At 51.3% G+C, this 13,954-nt stretch overlaps 1 protein-coding gene and 1 long non-coding RNA gene across 2 annotated transcripts; one reads left to right on the top strand and one right to left on the bottom strand.

Moving 5' to 3' along the window:
* Positions 1–200: 200 nt before the first annotated feature.
* Positions 201–1,077, bottom strand: LOC127043634 (uncharacterized). Its single transcript, XR_007772287.1, has 2 exons — positions 956–1,077; positions 201–394 (listed from the first exon to the last, which is right to left on the bottom strand). It is a non-coding gene; the product is annotated as an uncharacterized LOC127043634 (long non-coding RNA).
* A 114-nt stretch (positions 1,078–1,191) lies between these two features.
* Positions 1,192–9,733, top strand: LOC127043622 (cytochrome c oxidase subunit 5B, mitochondrial). The gene is made up of 4 exons (XM_050937616.1): positions 1,192–1,366; positions 8,417–8,487; positions 8,931–9,030; positions 9,508–9,733. The coding sequence occupies exons 1-4, from the start codon at positions 1,261–1,263 to the stop codon at positions 9,618–9,620; spliced, it is 390 nt and encodes a 129-aa protein (XP_050793573.1). The 5' UTR covers positions 1,192–1,260; the 3' UTR covers positions 9,621–9,733.
* Positions 9,734–13,954: the final 4,221 nt, after the last annotated feature.

The following is a 13,954-nucleotide window of genomic DNA, read 5'->3' as shown; positions in this document are numbered from 1 at the left end:
CCAAAGCCCGCAGAACCCAACACTGCTTGGAGACAGCTCCTCAGACCAAGGGCTTGTTGCAGGGTCTGTTGATGGGCCATTTGCATGTTAACAAGGTAAAGGGTGCCCTGAAAAGCTGTGAATTAATGTGACCATCAACCACTAGTACTAATAGGAACAGGAGATTGAGAAGAGTTGAGCAAATTCCTCCCACGCACAAGTCCATTTAACCGAACTTTATTAAGGCACAAAGCCACCTCTCTGAGGAAACAGTCACACTGGTCCTGTGTTGGCCAAGACTGAGTCAATACTGCCCACGCTTTGCATTCAGATCTCATCAGTCAGGTTCCTTCTGGTGTTGGAGCCATCCACCGTTTCAGTTCAAAGCTTTTTTTCGTCAACCACAGGCAATGTCCTTTTTAAAAGAAATGAAAGCAAGAGACTCCTGTGTGATCAGGTGACTCCAGGAGCTGGGGCTTGAAGAAACACACTAGTGTGAGATTTGGCGAGCACTGCCTCTCGCATGGCTGTTGGCGCTACAGGGTCCCCGGATGGAGCTCCAGGATGTGGGGCCTAGCTGACCTTGGCTGTGCCACTTATGATACAGGCCCACCTGTGTAGAAGTGCCTGTAATTCTAAATGTCTCCGTTTCTGGGCCCCCAATTTTTGACACCTTGAGCCTGACTGAGCCCCTTGGCCCCAGGCCAGTTCTCTTCGCAGGCTGAGCCTCGCTCTCCCAGTGGCTGGCATCACGCCCGGTCTCCCAGCTCAACTAAACTGAGCCCCCCCGACCACTGTGTTGCAGTAGCACCTCGAGGTGCAGCTGGGGGCAGTCCTGCGTGCAAGGTGCTGCACACGGATGGGGCCAGGAGATGGGTGCCACAGGCTGGGGGCCAGGGAGGCGGCAGGGGGGCGCCCTGTGGGGCAGGCAGTGGAAATGCCCATCCCCTCCCCCCAAGCTGGGCCCTCCTCGCACCTGGACCTCTGGGGCCCCTCGGTATGAGCGAGTGACGGACCTGCCGGGGGCAGGGTCACCCCAGCGGGGGGCGGGGCCATAGGGCCTGTCCCCGCCCATTCTCCATCACGTGGGAGGGAGCCGCCCGCCCCGCCTAGCCTCGCTTCCTGGTCACGTGAGCGAGGGAGCGGCGCCGCTCGGTCACGTGAGTCACCCAGGGAAGCGGTCGCCGCTCACGTGTCCCGGAAGTCCCGCCCTGTTTCCGGCCAGCTCCCGGAAGGAAGCCGCCGTCCGCGGGCTCCCGGCTCACTCAGTCTGCTCGCGCCATGGCGTCAAGGTTACTGCGAGTGTGCGGCGCCCTGCGGGCCCTGCGCCGCCCCCCGGCCGCGCCGCTCCGCCCGCCCGGCCCCGCCCGCGCCTTGGCGGCTGGAGGTGAGCGCGGGGGGGGTCGGACTGGGCGGGATTCCGCGGGGGGGGAAGCTGCCGTGACCCCCCCCGGAGTGACCCTGCGGCGCGGATCCTGGGTCGCGTCTGTCACTGGGGGGACCAGGCTCCTCCGCCGCGTGGGGACGCGGGTCCTGCCCCCCTAACCCGGGGCGTTGAGTCTCCAGCGGCCCCCGGAGCAGAGCCCCGCGCACGGGCTGCGCTGAGCGGGGTGGCGGACCCGGAACTCCCCCGGGGCTCGGGCAGCCGGACCGAGCTCGGGTTAGATCAGCGGGCGCGGCCGGTCCGCGCTGACTCGGGGAGCAGCTGCTGGGGAAATGAGGCTGGGCTGGAAACGCCCCTGTTAGTGCCGGTCTCTGCCCCCCCCCGCCCCGTGTCTAATGCTCGGACTGGCTGATGACTGAGGCTCTTCCAGGGTGGCTGGGGAAGGGGCTCGGACAAGAATCCTCGTGTAAGAACGTGAGACTGGCCAGGCTGGGTCGCCCAAAAGTCCATCTAGCCCGGGGTTCTGTCTGCCGACAGCGGCCACTGCCAGGAGCTTCACAGGGAATGAACAGGGCAACTTTTGATCCCCTGTCATCCAGTCCCAGCATCTTTCTCTGAGGTTTAGGGACACCCAGGGCATGGGGTTGCGTCCCTGCCCGTCCTGGCTAATAGCCATTGATGGACCTGTGCTCCAGGAATTTATCTAACTTTTGTTTAAATCCAGTTATACTTTTGGCCTTCACAACATCCCCAGGCAAGGAGTTCCACAGGTTGACTGCATTGTGTGAAGAAGTGCTTCCTTTTGTTTGTTTAAATCTGCTGCTTCTTAATTTAACTGGGGTATTGTCTGGACTATAGTTTATGTTGGTAATGATGTTGCTAAATTACACTGACCTGAGCACAGGTGGGTGTGCACAGCGCTGTGTTGGCAGGAGAGCTTCTCCAGCAGACACAGCTCCTGCTGCTCCTGGGGGCCTGGAGTAATTAGTCAATGGGAGCCCGTCATCTTAGTGTGTCTGCATTAGCAGCTACAGTGGCATAGCTGGATCACTGTAAACTCTGTGGTGTAGCCATAGCCTGGGTGACACCCAGTTCTTGTATTACGTGAAGAAGGAAATGACACTTCCCAAGTCACTTTCTCCTCATCTGTTGGGATTTGCTATAGATCTCTATTGTGTCCCCTGCTGAATCCTCTCTTTTCCAAGCTGAACAGTCCCAGTCTCTTTAATCTCGCCTCGGATGGAAGCTGTTCCATACCCCTAATTTTTGTTGTCATTCTCTGTACGTTTTCCAGTTCCAATGTATCTTTTTTGAGGTGGGGCAAGCAGATCTGCACAAAGTATTCAGAGTGGAGGTACCATGGGTTTATATCAGGGATCGGCAACCTTTCAGAAGTACTGTGCCGAGTCTTCATTTATTCACTGTAATGTAAGGTTTTGCGTGCCAGTAATACGTTTTAACGTTTTTAGAAGGTCTCTTTCTACAAGTCTATAATATAGAACTAAACTATTGTTGTATGTAAAGTAAATAAGGTTTTTAAAATGTTCAGGAAGCTTCAATTAAAATGTAGAGCCCCCTGGACCGGTGGCCAGGACCTGGGCAGTGTGAGTGCCACTGAAAATCAGCTCAAGTGCCGCCTTTGGCACACGTGCCATAGGTTGCCTACCCCTGGTTTATATAGTGGCATTATATTTTGTTATCTTATCTATTCCTTCTTACTGGTTCCTAACACTTTGCTTTTTTAACTGCTGCTGCACACTGAGTGGATGTTTTCAGAGAACTATCCATGGGGACTCCAAAATCTTTCTTGAGGGGTAACAGTTAATTTAGACCCCATCATTTTGTATGTATAGCTGGGATTATGTTTTTCAATGTGTATTACTTTGCATTTGTCAACATTGAATTTCGTTTGCCATTTTGTTGTCCAGTCACCCAATTTTGTGAGATCCCTTTGGAACTCTTAGTGAAAACCAGAGCTGATTGCTGTCTTGAGTAGTTTTGTATAATCTGCAAATGTTGCCACCTTGTTGTTTACCACTTTTTCCAGATCATTTTATTGTTAAGCAGTACTGGTCCCAGGACAGAACCCTAGGAGACATTGCTGTTTACCTCTCTCCACTGTGACAAATGACCATTTATTCGTACCCTTTGTTTCCTGTTTTTTAATCAGTTATGAATCCATGAGAGGACCTTCCCTCTTGTCCCATTACAGGTTACTTTGCTTAAGAACCTTTGAGAGGGACTTTGTCAAAGGATTTCTGAAAATCTAAGTACACTTTATCCACTGGATTCCCCATGTCCAAATACTTGTTTGGTGATGCATGATTTCCCTCTACAAAACCCATGTTGACTCTTCCCCAACATACTGTGTTCATCTGTGTCAGATCTAGTTTGAACCCATTAGCCTGGTACTGAAGTTAGGCTTACTGGCCTGTAATTGCCAGGATCACCTCTTTGGAGCCCTTTTTAAAATTGGGCACATTAGCTATCCTCCAGTCATCTGGTACAGAAACTGATTGACAAAGGAAACACAGTGGATCTAATTTACCTCAATTTCAGTAAGGCATTTGATACGGTTCCACATGGGGAATTATTAGCTAAATTGGAAAAGACGGGGATCAATATGAAAATTGAAAGGTGGATAAGGAACTGGATAAAGGGGAGACTACAACAGGTCATACCGAAAGGTAACTGTCAGGCTGGAGGGAGGTTACTAGTGGAATTCCTCAGGGATTGGTTTTGGGACCAATCTTATTTAATCTTTTTATTACCGACCTTGGCACAAAAAGTGGGAATGCGCCAATAAAGTTTGCGGATGACACAAAGCTGGGAGATATTGCTAATACAGAGAGGGACTAGGCTATCCTACAGGAAGATCTGGATGACCTTGTAAACTGGAGTAATAGTAATAGGATGAAATTTAATAGTGAAAAGTGCACAGTCATGCATTTAGGGATTAATAACAAGAATTGTTGTTATAAACTGGGGACACATCTGTGACGAAGTGGGACTGTTCTTAATGTTTCCTCTGAATACTGTGTGGGTGCCTCAGTTTCTGGCTGACTCTGTCTCCGTTGCAACTAATGGCCCGGCTCTTCCCCCTGCAAGGGGATGCTAAAGGTGTGGGAGAACAAAGAGGTCAGGTGACCTGGCCCTGGGAAAGGAACTCAGCAGAGAAGGAGGGGCTGGAGGGGGTTTCAGTTTGGAGCTGGCTGGGGACAGGGAGTGAGGGCAGATGTGGGGGTCTGCCTCGCTGGGCCCCAGAATGGACCCGGCCGAGGGGTCCAGTTCTCTGTACCTACAAGCTCTGTTTTAGACCATGTTCCTCTCATCTAATAAATCTCTGTTTTACTGGCTGGCTGAGAGTCACGTCTGACTGCGAAGTGGGGGTGCAGGACCCTCTAGCTTCCGCAGGACCCCAGCTGGGCAGACTCGCCGTGGGAAGCGCATGGAGGGGCAAATGCTAAATGCTCCAGGGGCAGACCCAGGAGGTGAAGCTGTGTGATCTTCTTGCCCTGAAAACAGTCTGCTCCATGGGAGAGGAGGCTCCCCAAAGTCCTGACTGGCTTTGTGGGGAGCAGTTCTGGAGCATCACCCGGGGACTCCGTGACAGCATCACTTGGAAGTAACAGAGGAGGAGAAGGACCTTGGAGTTTTGGTTGATCACAGGATGACTATGAGCCGCCAATGTGATATGGCTGCAAAAAAAGCTAATGCTATCTTAGGATGCATCAGGCGAGGTATTTCTAGTAGAGATAAGGTTGTGTTAGTACTGTTATACAAGGCACTGGTGAGACCTCATCTGGAATAGTGTGTGCAGTTCTGGTCTCCCATGTTTAAGGAGGAAGAATTCAAACTCGAACAGGTACAAAGAAGGGCTACTAGGATGATCCAAGGAACGGAAAACTTGTCTTATGAAAGGAGACTGAAAGAGCTTGGCTTGTTTAGACTAAGCAAAAGGAGGCTGAGGGGAGATATGATTGCTCTTTATAAATATATCAGAGGAATAAATACCAGGGAGAGGGAGGAATTATTTAAGATCAGTACCAATGTGAACACAAGAACAAATGGATATAAACTGGCTATCAGGAAGTTTAGACTCAAATTAGACAAAGGTTTGTAACCATCCAAGGCGTGAAGTTCTGGAACAGCCTTCCAAGGGGAGTAGTGGGGGCAAAAGACATATCTGGCTTCAAGACTAAGCTTGGTAAGTTTATGGAGGGGATGTTATAATGGGATAGCCTAATTTAGGCAATTAATTGATCTTTGACTTTTAGTGGCAAATATGCCCAATGACGGGATGTTAGATGGGGAGGGATCTGAGTTACTGCAGAGAATTCTTTCCTGGGTGTCTGTCTGGTGAGTCTTGCCCACATGCTCAGGGTTTAACTGATCCCCATATTTGGGGTCGGGAAGGAAATTTCCTCCAGGGCAGACTGGCAGAGGCCCTGGGGGTTTTTCACCTTCCTCTGCAGCATGTGTTAGGGTCACTTGCTGGAGGATTCTCTGAACCTTGAAGTCTTTAAACCACAAGTTGAGGACTTCAGTAGGTCAGGGATTTGTTTCAGGAGTGGGTAGGTGAGATTCTGTGGCCTGCGTTGTGCAGGAGGTCAGACTAGAAAATCATAATGATCCCTTCTGACCTTAAAGTCTGAGTCTGATAGGTTGCATACCACAGTTAGTAGTTCTGCAATTTCATGTGTATGTTCTTCAGAACTCTTGGGTGAATACCTGCTGGTGACTTACTACTGTTTAGTTTATCAGTTTGTTCCAAAACCTCTTCTGACACCTCAATCTGGGACAGTTCCTCAGATTTGTCACCTAAAAAGAGTGGCTCAGGTGTGGGAATCTCCCTCACATCCTCAGCCATGAAGACTGATGCAAAGAATGTATTTAGCTTCTCCACAGCGGGTTTCTCTTCCTTGAGTGCTCCTTCAGCATCTCGATTGTCCCGTGGCCTCGGTGATTGCTTGGCAGGCTTCCTTGTTCTGATGAAATTAGACACTTGCAGCAATTTTTTTTAAAATTTGTTTTGGTCTCTTCCTAGTTGCTTTTCAAATTCTTTTCCTGGCTTGCCGAATTGCACTTTCACATGTGACTTGCCAGAGTTTGTTCCTTTCTGTTTTCCTCAGGATTTGATTTCCACTTTTTAATGGACGCCTTTTTGCCTCTGCCTCTCTTACTTTGCTGTTTAGCCGTGGTGGCATTTTTTTGGTCCTCACAGTATTTATCTTTTTTTTTTATTTGGTCTTTATCTTTAGTCTGAGCCTCTGTCGTGGTGTTTTTAACTAGTTTCCCTGCAGCTTGCAGACATTTCACTTTTGTGATTGTTCCTTCTAATTTCCATTTAACTAGCTTTCCTCTTTTTGTGTGGTTCCCCTTTTTGCAGTTAAATGCTACTGTAGTGGGTTCCTTTGGTGTTTCCCCCCTCACAAGGGTTTTAAATTTAAGTAAATTATGGTTGCTGTTACAGAGCAGTTCAGCTATAGTCAACTCTTGGGACACTTAGGACTAATTCAAGAATTGCCTCTCCTCTTATGGGCTCCAGGACTAGCAGTTCTGCCTGTCCAACTGGCCTTGCACGTGGAATCAGAAGCATTTCAGAGAATGCTACCATAGAGGTCCTGGACTTCAATCTCTTACCTAGCAGCCTACATTTGGCCTCCAGGACCATAAGAACGGCCATACTGGGTCAGACCAAATGTCCATCTAGCCCAGTATCCTGTCTACCGACAGTGGCCAATGCCAGGTGCTCCAGAGGGAATGAACAGAACGGGTAATCATCAAGTGATCCATCCCCTGTCGCCCATTCTCTGCTTCTGGCAAACAGACTAGTGACACCATCCCTGCCCATCCTGGCTAATAGCCATTGATGGACCTATCCTCCATGAACTTATCTAGTCTTGGCCTTCACAACATCCTCTGGCAAGGAGTTTCACAGGTTGACTGTGCGTTGTGAGAAGAAATACTTCCTTTTTTGTGCATTAAATATGCTGCCTATTAATTTCATTTGGTGACCCCAAGTTCTTGTGTTATGAGAAGGAATAAATAACACTTCCTTATTTACTTTCTCCACACCCGTCATCACTGTATAGACCTCTTTCATATTACCCCATTAGTAATCTCTTTTCCAAGTTGAAAAGTCCCAGTCTTATTAATCTTTCCTCCTATAGAAGCCGTTCCATGTCCCTAATCCTTTTTGTTGCCCTTTTCTGAACCTTTTCCAATTCTAGTATATCTTTTTTGAGATGGGGCGACCACATCTGCACGCAGTATTCCAGATGTGGGTGTACAATGGATTTATATAGAGGCAACATAATATTTTCTGTTTTATTATGTATCCCTTTCTTAATGAGTCCCAACATAGTTTGCTTTTTTGACTGCCGCTGCACATGGAGTGGATGTTTTCACAGAACTAGCCACAATGACTCCCAAGATCCCTATCCTGAGTGGTAACAGCTAATTTAGACCCTGTCATGTGATATATGTAGTTGGGATTATGTTTTCCAGTGTGCATCACTTTACATTTATCAACACTGAATTTCATCTGCCATTTTGTTGCCCAGTCACCCAGTTTTGTGAGATCCTTTTGTAGCTCTTTGCAGTCTGCCTGGGACTTAACTATCTTGAGTAGACCTCTCTACCGTCTCCTATGTCACTGGTACCTACATGTACCACGACCACCGGCTCCTCCCCAGCATTACACATAAGCCTTGTCTTGAGAGAGCCGTAACCTTTGCACTCAGCAGGCAGGTCACCCTGTGGTTCTCCTGGTCATCACAACCCAGCTTACTAGATTTCTAATGAGCGAATTGTCTCTTCCTAATAACTCAGGATCTCCTCAGTGCAAGAGGGAGACCCTGACACACCTGGATGGAGGGTCCCAACTATGGGATGGTTTCCCTCTGCTCCTGCCTGATAGTCTCCTGCCCTGGGATGACTCCTCCCAAGCAGCACGGGGGTGCGTGCAGAACTGCTTGTGGGGTGGGAGAGATCCTGCCTGTGACAAGGGGATCTTCACGCCCTACTGTTGTCTTTCTCTCCCACGCCCAGGTATCCCCAGCGACGAAGAGCAAGCAACAGGGCTGGAGAGGAAAGTCTTGCAGGCCATGGAAAAGGGACAGGTGAGCAGAGCTACCCTGAAATGGGTCCCCTAATCCCCACCCTCCCTTCTCCCCACTGATAGTCTAGTGCTCCCTGCCTCCGGGCGGGTGGCCAGTCTCACTGTGCGACAGGCAGAGTAAATCACTGACAGCGTTAGGTGGAGTTTGGGGGTGCAGGGCTGTGGTTAGGCCATGGGGAGACCCCCACTGGTTGAGGGTGGGCTGTGGGGGGAGGTCCTGGTTTTAGAATGACGCAAACTGAGCTAAGCAAGAGCTCCAGTGCCACCCGTGTCCCTGGGGTAGCGCTGCTCGGTGCTAAGTGGCATGGGACTGGCTGGCGGCACCACTCCTGGGTGTGGAGCAGAGCCAGCTGGTGCTGCAGGCTCTGGGTCGAACCGGGGTGTGGTGCTGGGGATGAGGGCTGGTGGCCCAGTCAGAGCTCTGGGATCTTGCACTCCCTGTAGGATCCCTACAACATCCTCCAACCAAAGCGCTATGCTGGGACCAAGGAGGATCCCAACCTGGTCCCTTCCATCTCCAACAAGAGGATCGTGGGCTGCATCTGTGAGTGACACGCCGTGCAAGGGGTGTGGGGGGACAGACTCTGGGCTGATGGGCTAACTCCCTTCTTCAGGGCACCCCATGTGGCGGGAGGGCCTGGCAGGAGCTGGCTGCTGGGCTCAGACAAGGCTTCGCTCTGGCTTCCAGCCTGGCCCCAGAGCTGTGAGAGCTGGGCCAGCTGGGGTCGGTGTTCCCTGGGCTCCTGAGGGGAGGAGTCCAAGCCAGGATGCCTGGGTCCTGTTCCAGACACCCGAGCGTGGCGGCCCTGCTCTGGGCCTGTACTGCAGGCCTGCTGCGGAGTGTGCCAGGAGGGCAGAGCCCTGCTGGGGCAGCTGCCACTTGGAGCCGCCCATCTCCCCTCTCCCTGATTGGCATCCCCCGAGATGGGCTCCGCTGTCAGCCCCCATCTGCCCTGTTGGTTAACGGCCCCGCACTCCCCCCAGTGACCTCAGCCTGTGTAACCCCCTTCTCCCCACCCAGGTGAAGAGGACAACAGCTGCGTGATTTGGTTCTGGCTGCACAAGGGGGAGCCCCAGCGCTGCCCCTCCTGCGGTGCCTATTACAAGCTGGTCCCCCATCATCTGCCGCACTGAGAGGTGCCCTGACCCGCCCAGGGGACCCCAGACCGAGCTGCCTGCTGCTTTCCAATGTCGTGTTGCTTCTTGGGAGCCAATAAAGAGTCAGTGTGTTAAAGGCGTTGCCTCTACCCCTGTCTGGCCTGCTTCCTTTGCCCGTGTCCAGGCCAGCCTGCTGCTACGCTGGGCACTGGCTGGAGGGGCCCCTGGCCCTGCTCTCTCCAGCAACCTCCCTCTAACCTGCAGTAGGGCACATTTTCCTCCGCCCCCAGCTGTGTTCACTGATGGCTCTGCTAGGGGGTAACGGGAGGCTCTTGCTGTGTGCCCTGGGGAGCCCTGGGTGGTGTTGCTCAGCAGGGCGAAGGGCTGGCTCTGGGTGGGGCCTGTCTCCGCAGATCCTGTGGGTGGCCCCAGCTGGAGGGAGGGGCTGGCCTGCCCCAGGCTGGAGAGAATCGTAGGGGAGATGCTAGGCAGCTAATCCCTGCCAGGACGAGCTGAGCTGTCCCAGGCCCTGCAGCAGGAGCTGGGTGGCTTTCTTTGCCAAGGGCATGTTGCTGCTGTCGTCCCCAGGCACAGGGCCCTTGCTCGGGCAGGCTGAAGGCTCAGGCATGTCCCAGGGCCTAGTGTTCACAAAGCCCCCAGCCAGAGTTTGTACCCAACCCACTACACCCCTTTCTGCCCCCTGGAGACTGGCTTCCCGGGGCAAGGAGCTTGGCCTGGTGGGAGACCCCAGCCCCCCTTTGGCCTGACACCTTGTGTGCAGCCTCCAGCAGAGCCCCTGCTCTAAGAGCAGCTAATGGCCTGGCGAGCTGTGCACGCCCCCCCCCCCCCAGCTCTGCTTACAGCAGGGTACAGCTATTGTGCCAAGCCTGCCCAGCTCCACTGAGGGTGGTACAGCTCTGCCCCACCTTAGGCCCCCCACAGCTCTCTGGGTCCTCATCCACTGCCTCCTGCAGCTTCCCAGGAGCAGTGCGGCCAGGCAGGGCTTGGTGTAGCTATCCACTGTGGGGCCCAGGGCTGATGCAGTGTATAAGCCAGGGTACTGCTGAGTGGAGACCAGCCTGGAAGCTGGTTCGTGTCCCTGCCATGGGCCTGGGGGAGCAGCCCCTTGCTGAGCTCTGCACCCCCTGCCCCGGCAGTCAGCTGGGCCATGGAGTGCGGCGGGTGGGGCAGGGAAGGGGAGAAGTGAACCACCCAGGATGGTGCCTGTGTCGGGTGCCTGTGGGGAGTTTTATGGCTGAACATAAGAACGGATGTACTGGATCAGACCAAAGGTCCATCTAGCCCAGTATCCTATCTTCTGACCAGTGCCAGGTGCCCCAGCGGGAGTGAACCTAACAGGTAATGATGAAGTGATCTCTCTCCTGCCATCCATCTCCACCCTCTGACAAACAGAGGCCAGAGACACCATTCCTTACCCATCCTGGCTAATAGCCATTAATGATAAATTCATGGTGGTTAAGTCCAGTTCTCTCTTAAACCCTGTTATAGTCCTAGCCTTCATAACCTCCTCAGGCAAGGAGTTCCACCAGTTAACTGCACTGTGTGAAGAACTACTTTTATTTCTTTTAAACCTGCTGCCCATTAATTTCATTTGGTGGCCCCTAGTTTGTGTATTATGGGAACAAGCAAATAACTTTTCCTTATTCACTTTCTCCACATCACTCATGATTTTATAGACCTCTATCATATTCCCCCTTAGTCTCTTCTTTTCCAAGCTGAAAAGTCCCAGTCTCTCTTTAATCTCTCCTCATATGGGATCCGTTCCAAACTCCTAATCGTTTCAGTTGCCCTTCTCAGAACCATTTCTAATGCCAGTATATCTTTTGTGAGGTGAGAAGACCACATCTGTATGCAGTATTCAAGATGTGGGCGTACCATGGATTTACATAAGGACAATAAGAGTCTCTTATTAAGTATCCCCTTTTTAATGATTCCTAACATCCTGTTTGCTTTTTTGACTGCCTCTACACACTACTTGAATGTCTTCAGAGAACTATCTCCAGTGACTCCAAGATCTCTTTCCTGATTAGTTGTAGCTAAATTAGCTGCCATCATATTGTATGTATAGTTGGGATTATTTTTTCCAATGTGCATTACTTTACATTTATCCACATTATATTTCATTTGCCATTTTGTTGCCCAGTCACTTAATTTTGTGAGATCTTTAAGTTCTTCAGTCTGCTTTGGTCTTAACTATCTTGAGCAGTTTAGTATCATCTGCAAACTTTGCCACCTCACTGTTTACCCCTTTCTCCAGATCATTTATGAATAAGTTGAATAGGACTGGTCCTAGAACTGACCCTTGGGGAACACCACTAGTTACCCCTCTCCATTCTGAGAATTTACCATTTATTCCTACCCTTTGTTCCCTGTCTTTTAACCAGTTCTCAGTCCATGAAAGGACCTTCCCTCTTAGCCCATGACAACTTAATTTACTTAAGAGGCTTTGGTGAGGGACCTTGTCAAAGGCTTCCTGGAAATCTAAGTACACTGTGTCCACTGGATCCCCCTTGTCCACATTTGTTGACCCCTTCAAAGAACTCTAATAGATTAGTAAGAATTTCCCTTTACAGAAATCATGTTGACTTTTGCCCAACACTTTGTTTTTCTATGTGTCTGACAATTTTATACTTTACTATTGTTTCAACTAATTTGCCCGGTACTGACATTACACTTACCAATCTGTAATTGCCAGGATCACCTCCACAGCCCTTTTTAAATATTGGTGTTACATTAGCTATCTTCCAGTCATTGGGTGCAGAAGCCAATTTAAAGGACAGGTTACAAACCATAGTTAATAGTTCTGCAATTTCACATTTGAGTTCTTTCAGAACTCTTGGGTGAATGCAATCTGGTCCCGGTGACTTGTTACTGATAAGTTTATCAATTAATTCCAAAACCACCTCTAGTGACACCTCACTCTGTGACAATTTGATTTGTCACCTACAAAAGCCAGCTCAGGTTTGGGAATCTCCCTTACATCCTCAGCTGTGAAGACTAAAGCAAAGAATCCATTTAGTTTCTCTGCAATGACTTTGTTGTCTTTAAGTGCTCCTTTTGTATCTCCAGGGGCCCCACGGAGTGTTTAGCACAGGGCTTAGCCACCTTTCAGAAGTGCTGGGCCGAGTCCTCATTTATTCACTCTAATTTAAGGTTTCATGTGCCAGTAATACATTTTAATGTTTTTAGAAGGTCTTTTTCTATAAGTCTATAATATAGAACTAAACTATTGTATGTGAAGTAAATAAGGGTTTTAAAATGTTTAAGAAGCTTCAATTTAAATTAAATTAAAATGCAGAGCCCCGTGGACCAATGGCCAAGACCTTGGCAGTGTGAGTGCCACTGAAAATCAGCTCATATGCTGCCTTCAGCACCTGTGCCATAGGTTACCTACCCCTGATTTAGCAGCTTCCTGCTTCTGAGGGGGATGGGAGGGGCCAAGCAGAACCCATGCAGAGGGAGGTGACCACAGGAGCTGTGCTGGGGCAATTAAAGGCCATGTGCCTCCTGCTGCATGGCTAGTGGGGCAAAGGGGGGCCTGGGGTCCTGAGCACACAAAGCCCCAGCTCCTCATGCTCCCAAGTTTTGGCTAGTTGAGTGAGAGGAACCTGGGAGGTTTCCCTCAGGGGCTCCCTACAGCACGGCTGGGGGGGGCACATGCAGCCCTTCTCCACATGGGGGCACTGCACTCCCCACAGCCAGCTGCGTTACTATCCCCAGTGGCCTGTTTGTGGGCACAGAGCAGGCTCTGCTGGCACTGGCCAGCTATGTGGCTGTTTGGCTAGGGCAGCCAGCAGCTCCTGCTCCCCTCCACACAGCCCAACAGCTGTCGAGCACTGCAGGAGGGCAGGGGCCAGCTGGGCTGTCACCAGGACTCTGGGCTTTGGGGCCCAGGCAGCTGGGGGGGAGAGTGCTAGCTGGGCCCAGCTCCTAGCCCAAGCTTGGGGGGAGGGTGCTAGCTGGGCCTAGCTCAAGCTGGGGCTGTGACTCCTACATGTGAGGTGGGGGGCCCAGGCCCTGAGAGAAGCTGGTTCCATGGGCGGCAGCAGCACACCCCCCAGATGGCTCTGTCCATGACAAGCTGGTAGATGTGCCAGGTGCAGCCAGCAAAGGCCTGGGCAGGGGGAGACTGGGGCAAGGTCATTTAGGGTCAGTGGAGTGCAACCGCTGCCCCCATCCACCTGAGTGCAGAGCTCAGGGCCATGCAAGCAGTAGCCACTCACCACAGAGCTTTGGGGCACCCACATAGGCAGCAGCTGCTTAAACCCCAGAGCTTGGCTCAGCAACCCAAGAGGAGGGTCCCCTCCTGTGGCAATTCTGCATAGATTCCTCCTCCCGCTCTGCTGCTC

Source organism: Gopherus flavomarginatus, chromosome 2, assembly GCF_025201925.1.
Source record: "Gopherus flavomarginatus isolate rGopFla2 chromosome 2, rGopFla2.mat.asm, whole genome shotgun sequence".
In the NCBI taxonomy this organism is placed as follows: domain Eukaryota; kingdom Metazoa; phylum Chordata; order Testudines; family Testudinidae; genus Gopherus; species Gopherus flavomarginatus.
This window is presented reverse-complemented; position numbering and strand designations above follow the sequence as displayed.

Excerpts from the sequence above, each read along its gene's own strand:
- LOC127043622 (XM_050937616.1), top strand. The coding sequence starts at position 1,261 with ATGGCGTCAAGGTTACTGCGAGTGTGCGGCGCCCTGCGGGCCCTGCGC. Across the intron at positions 1,367-8,416 it reads CCGCGCCTTGGCGGCTGGAG|GTATCCCCAGCGACGAAGAG; the intron begins GTGAGCGCGGGG and ends TCCCACGCCCAG. Across the intron at positions 8,488-8,930 it reads AGGCCATGGAAAAGGGACAG|GATCCCTACAACATCCTCCA; the intron begins GTGAGCAGAGCT and ends CACTCCCTGTAG.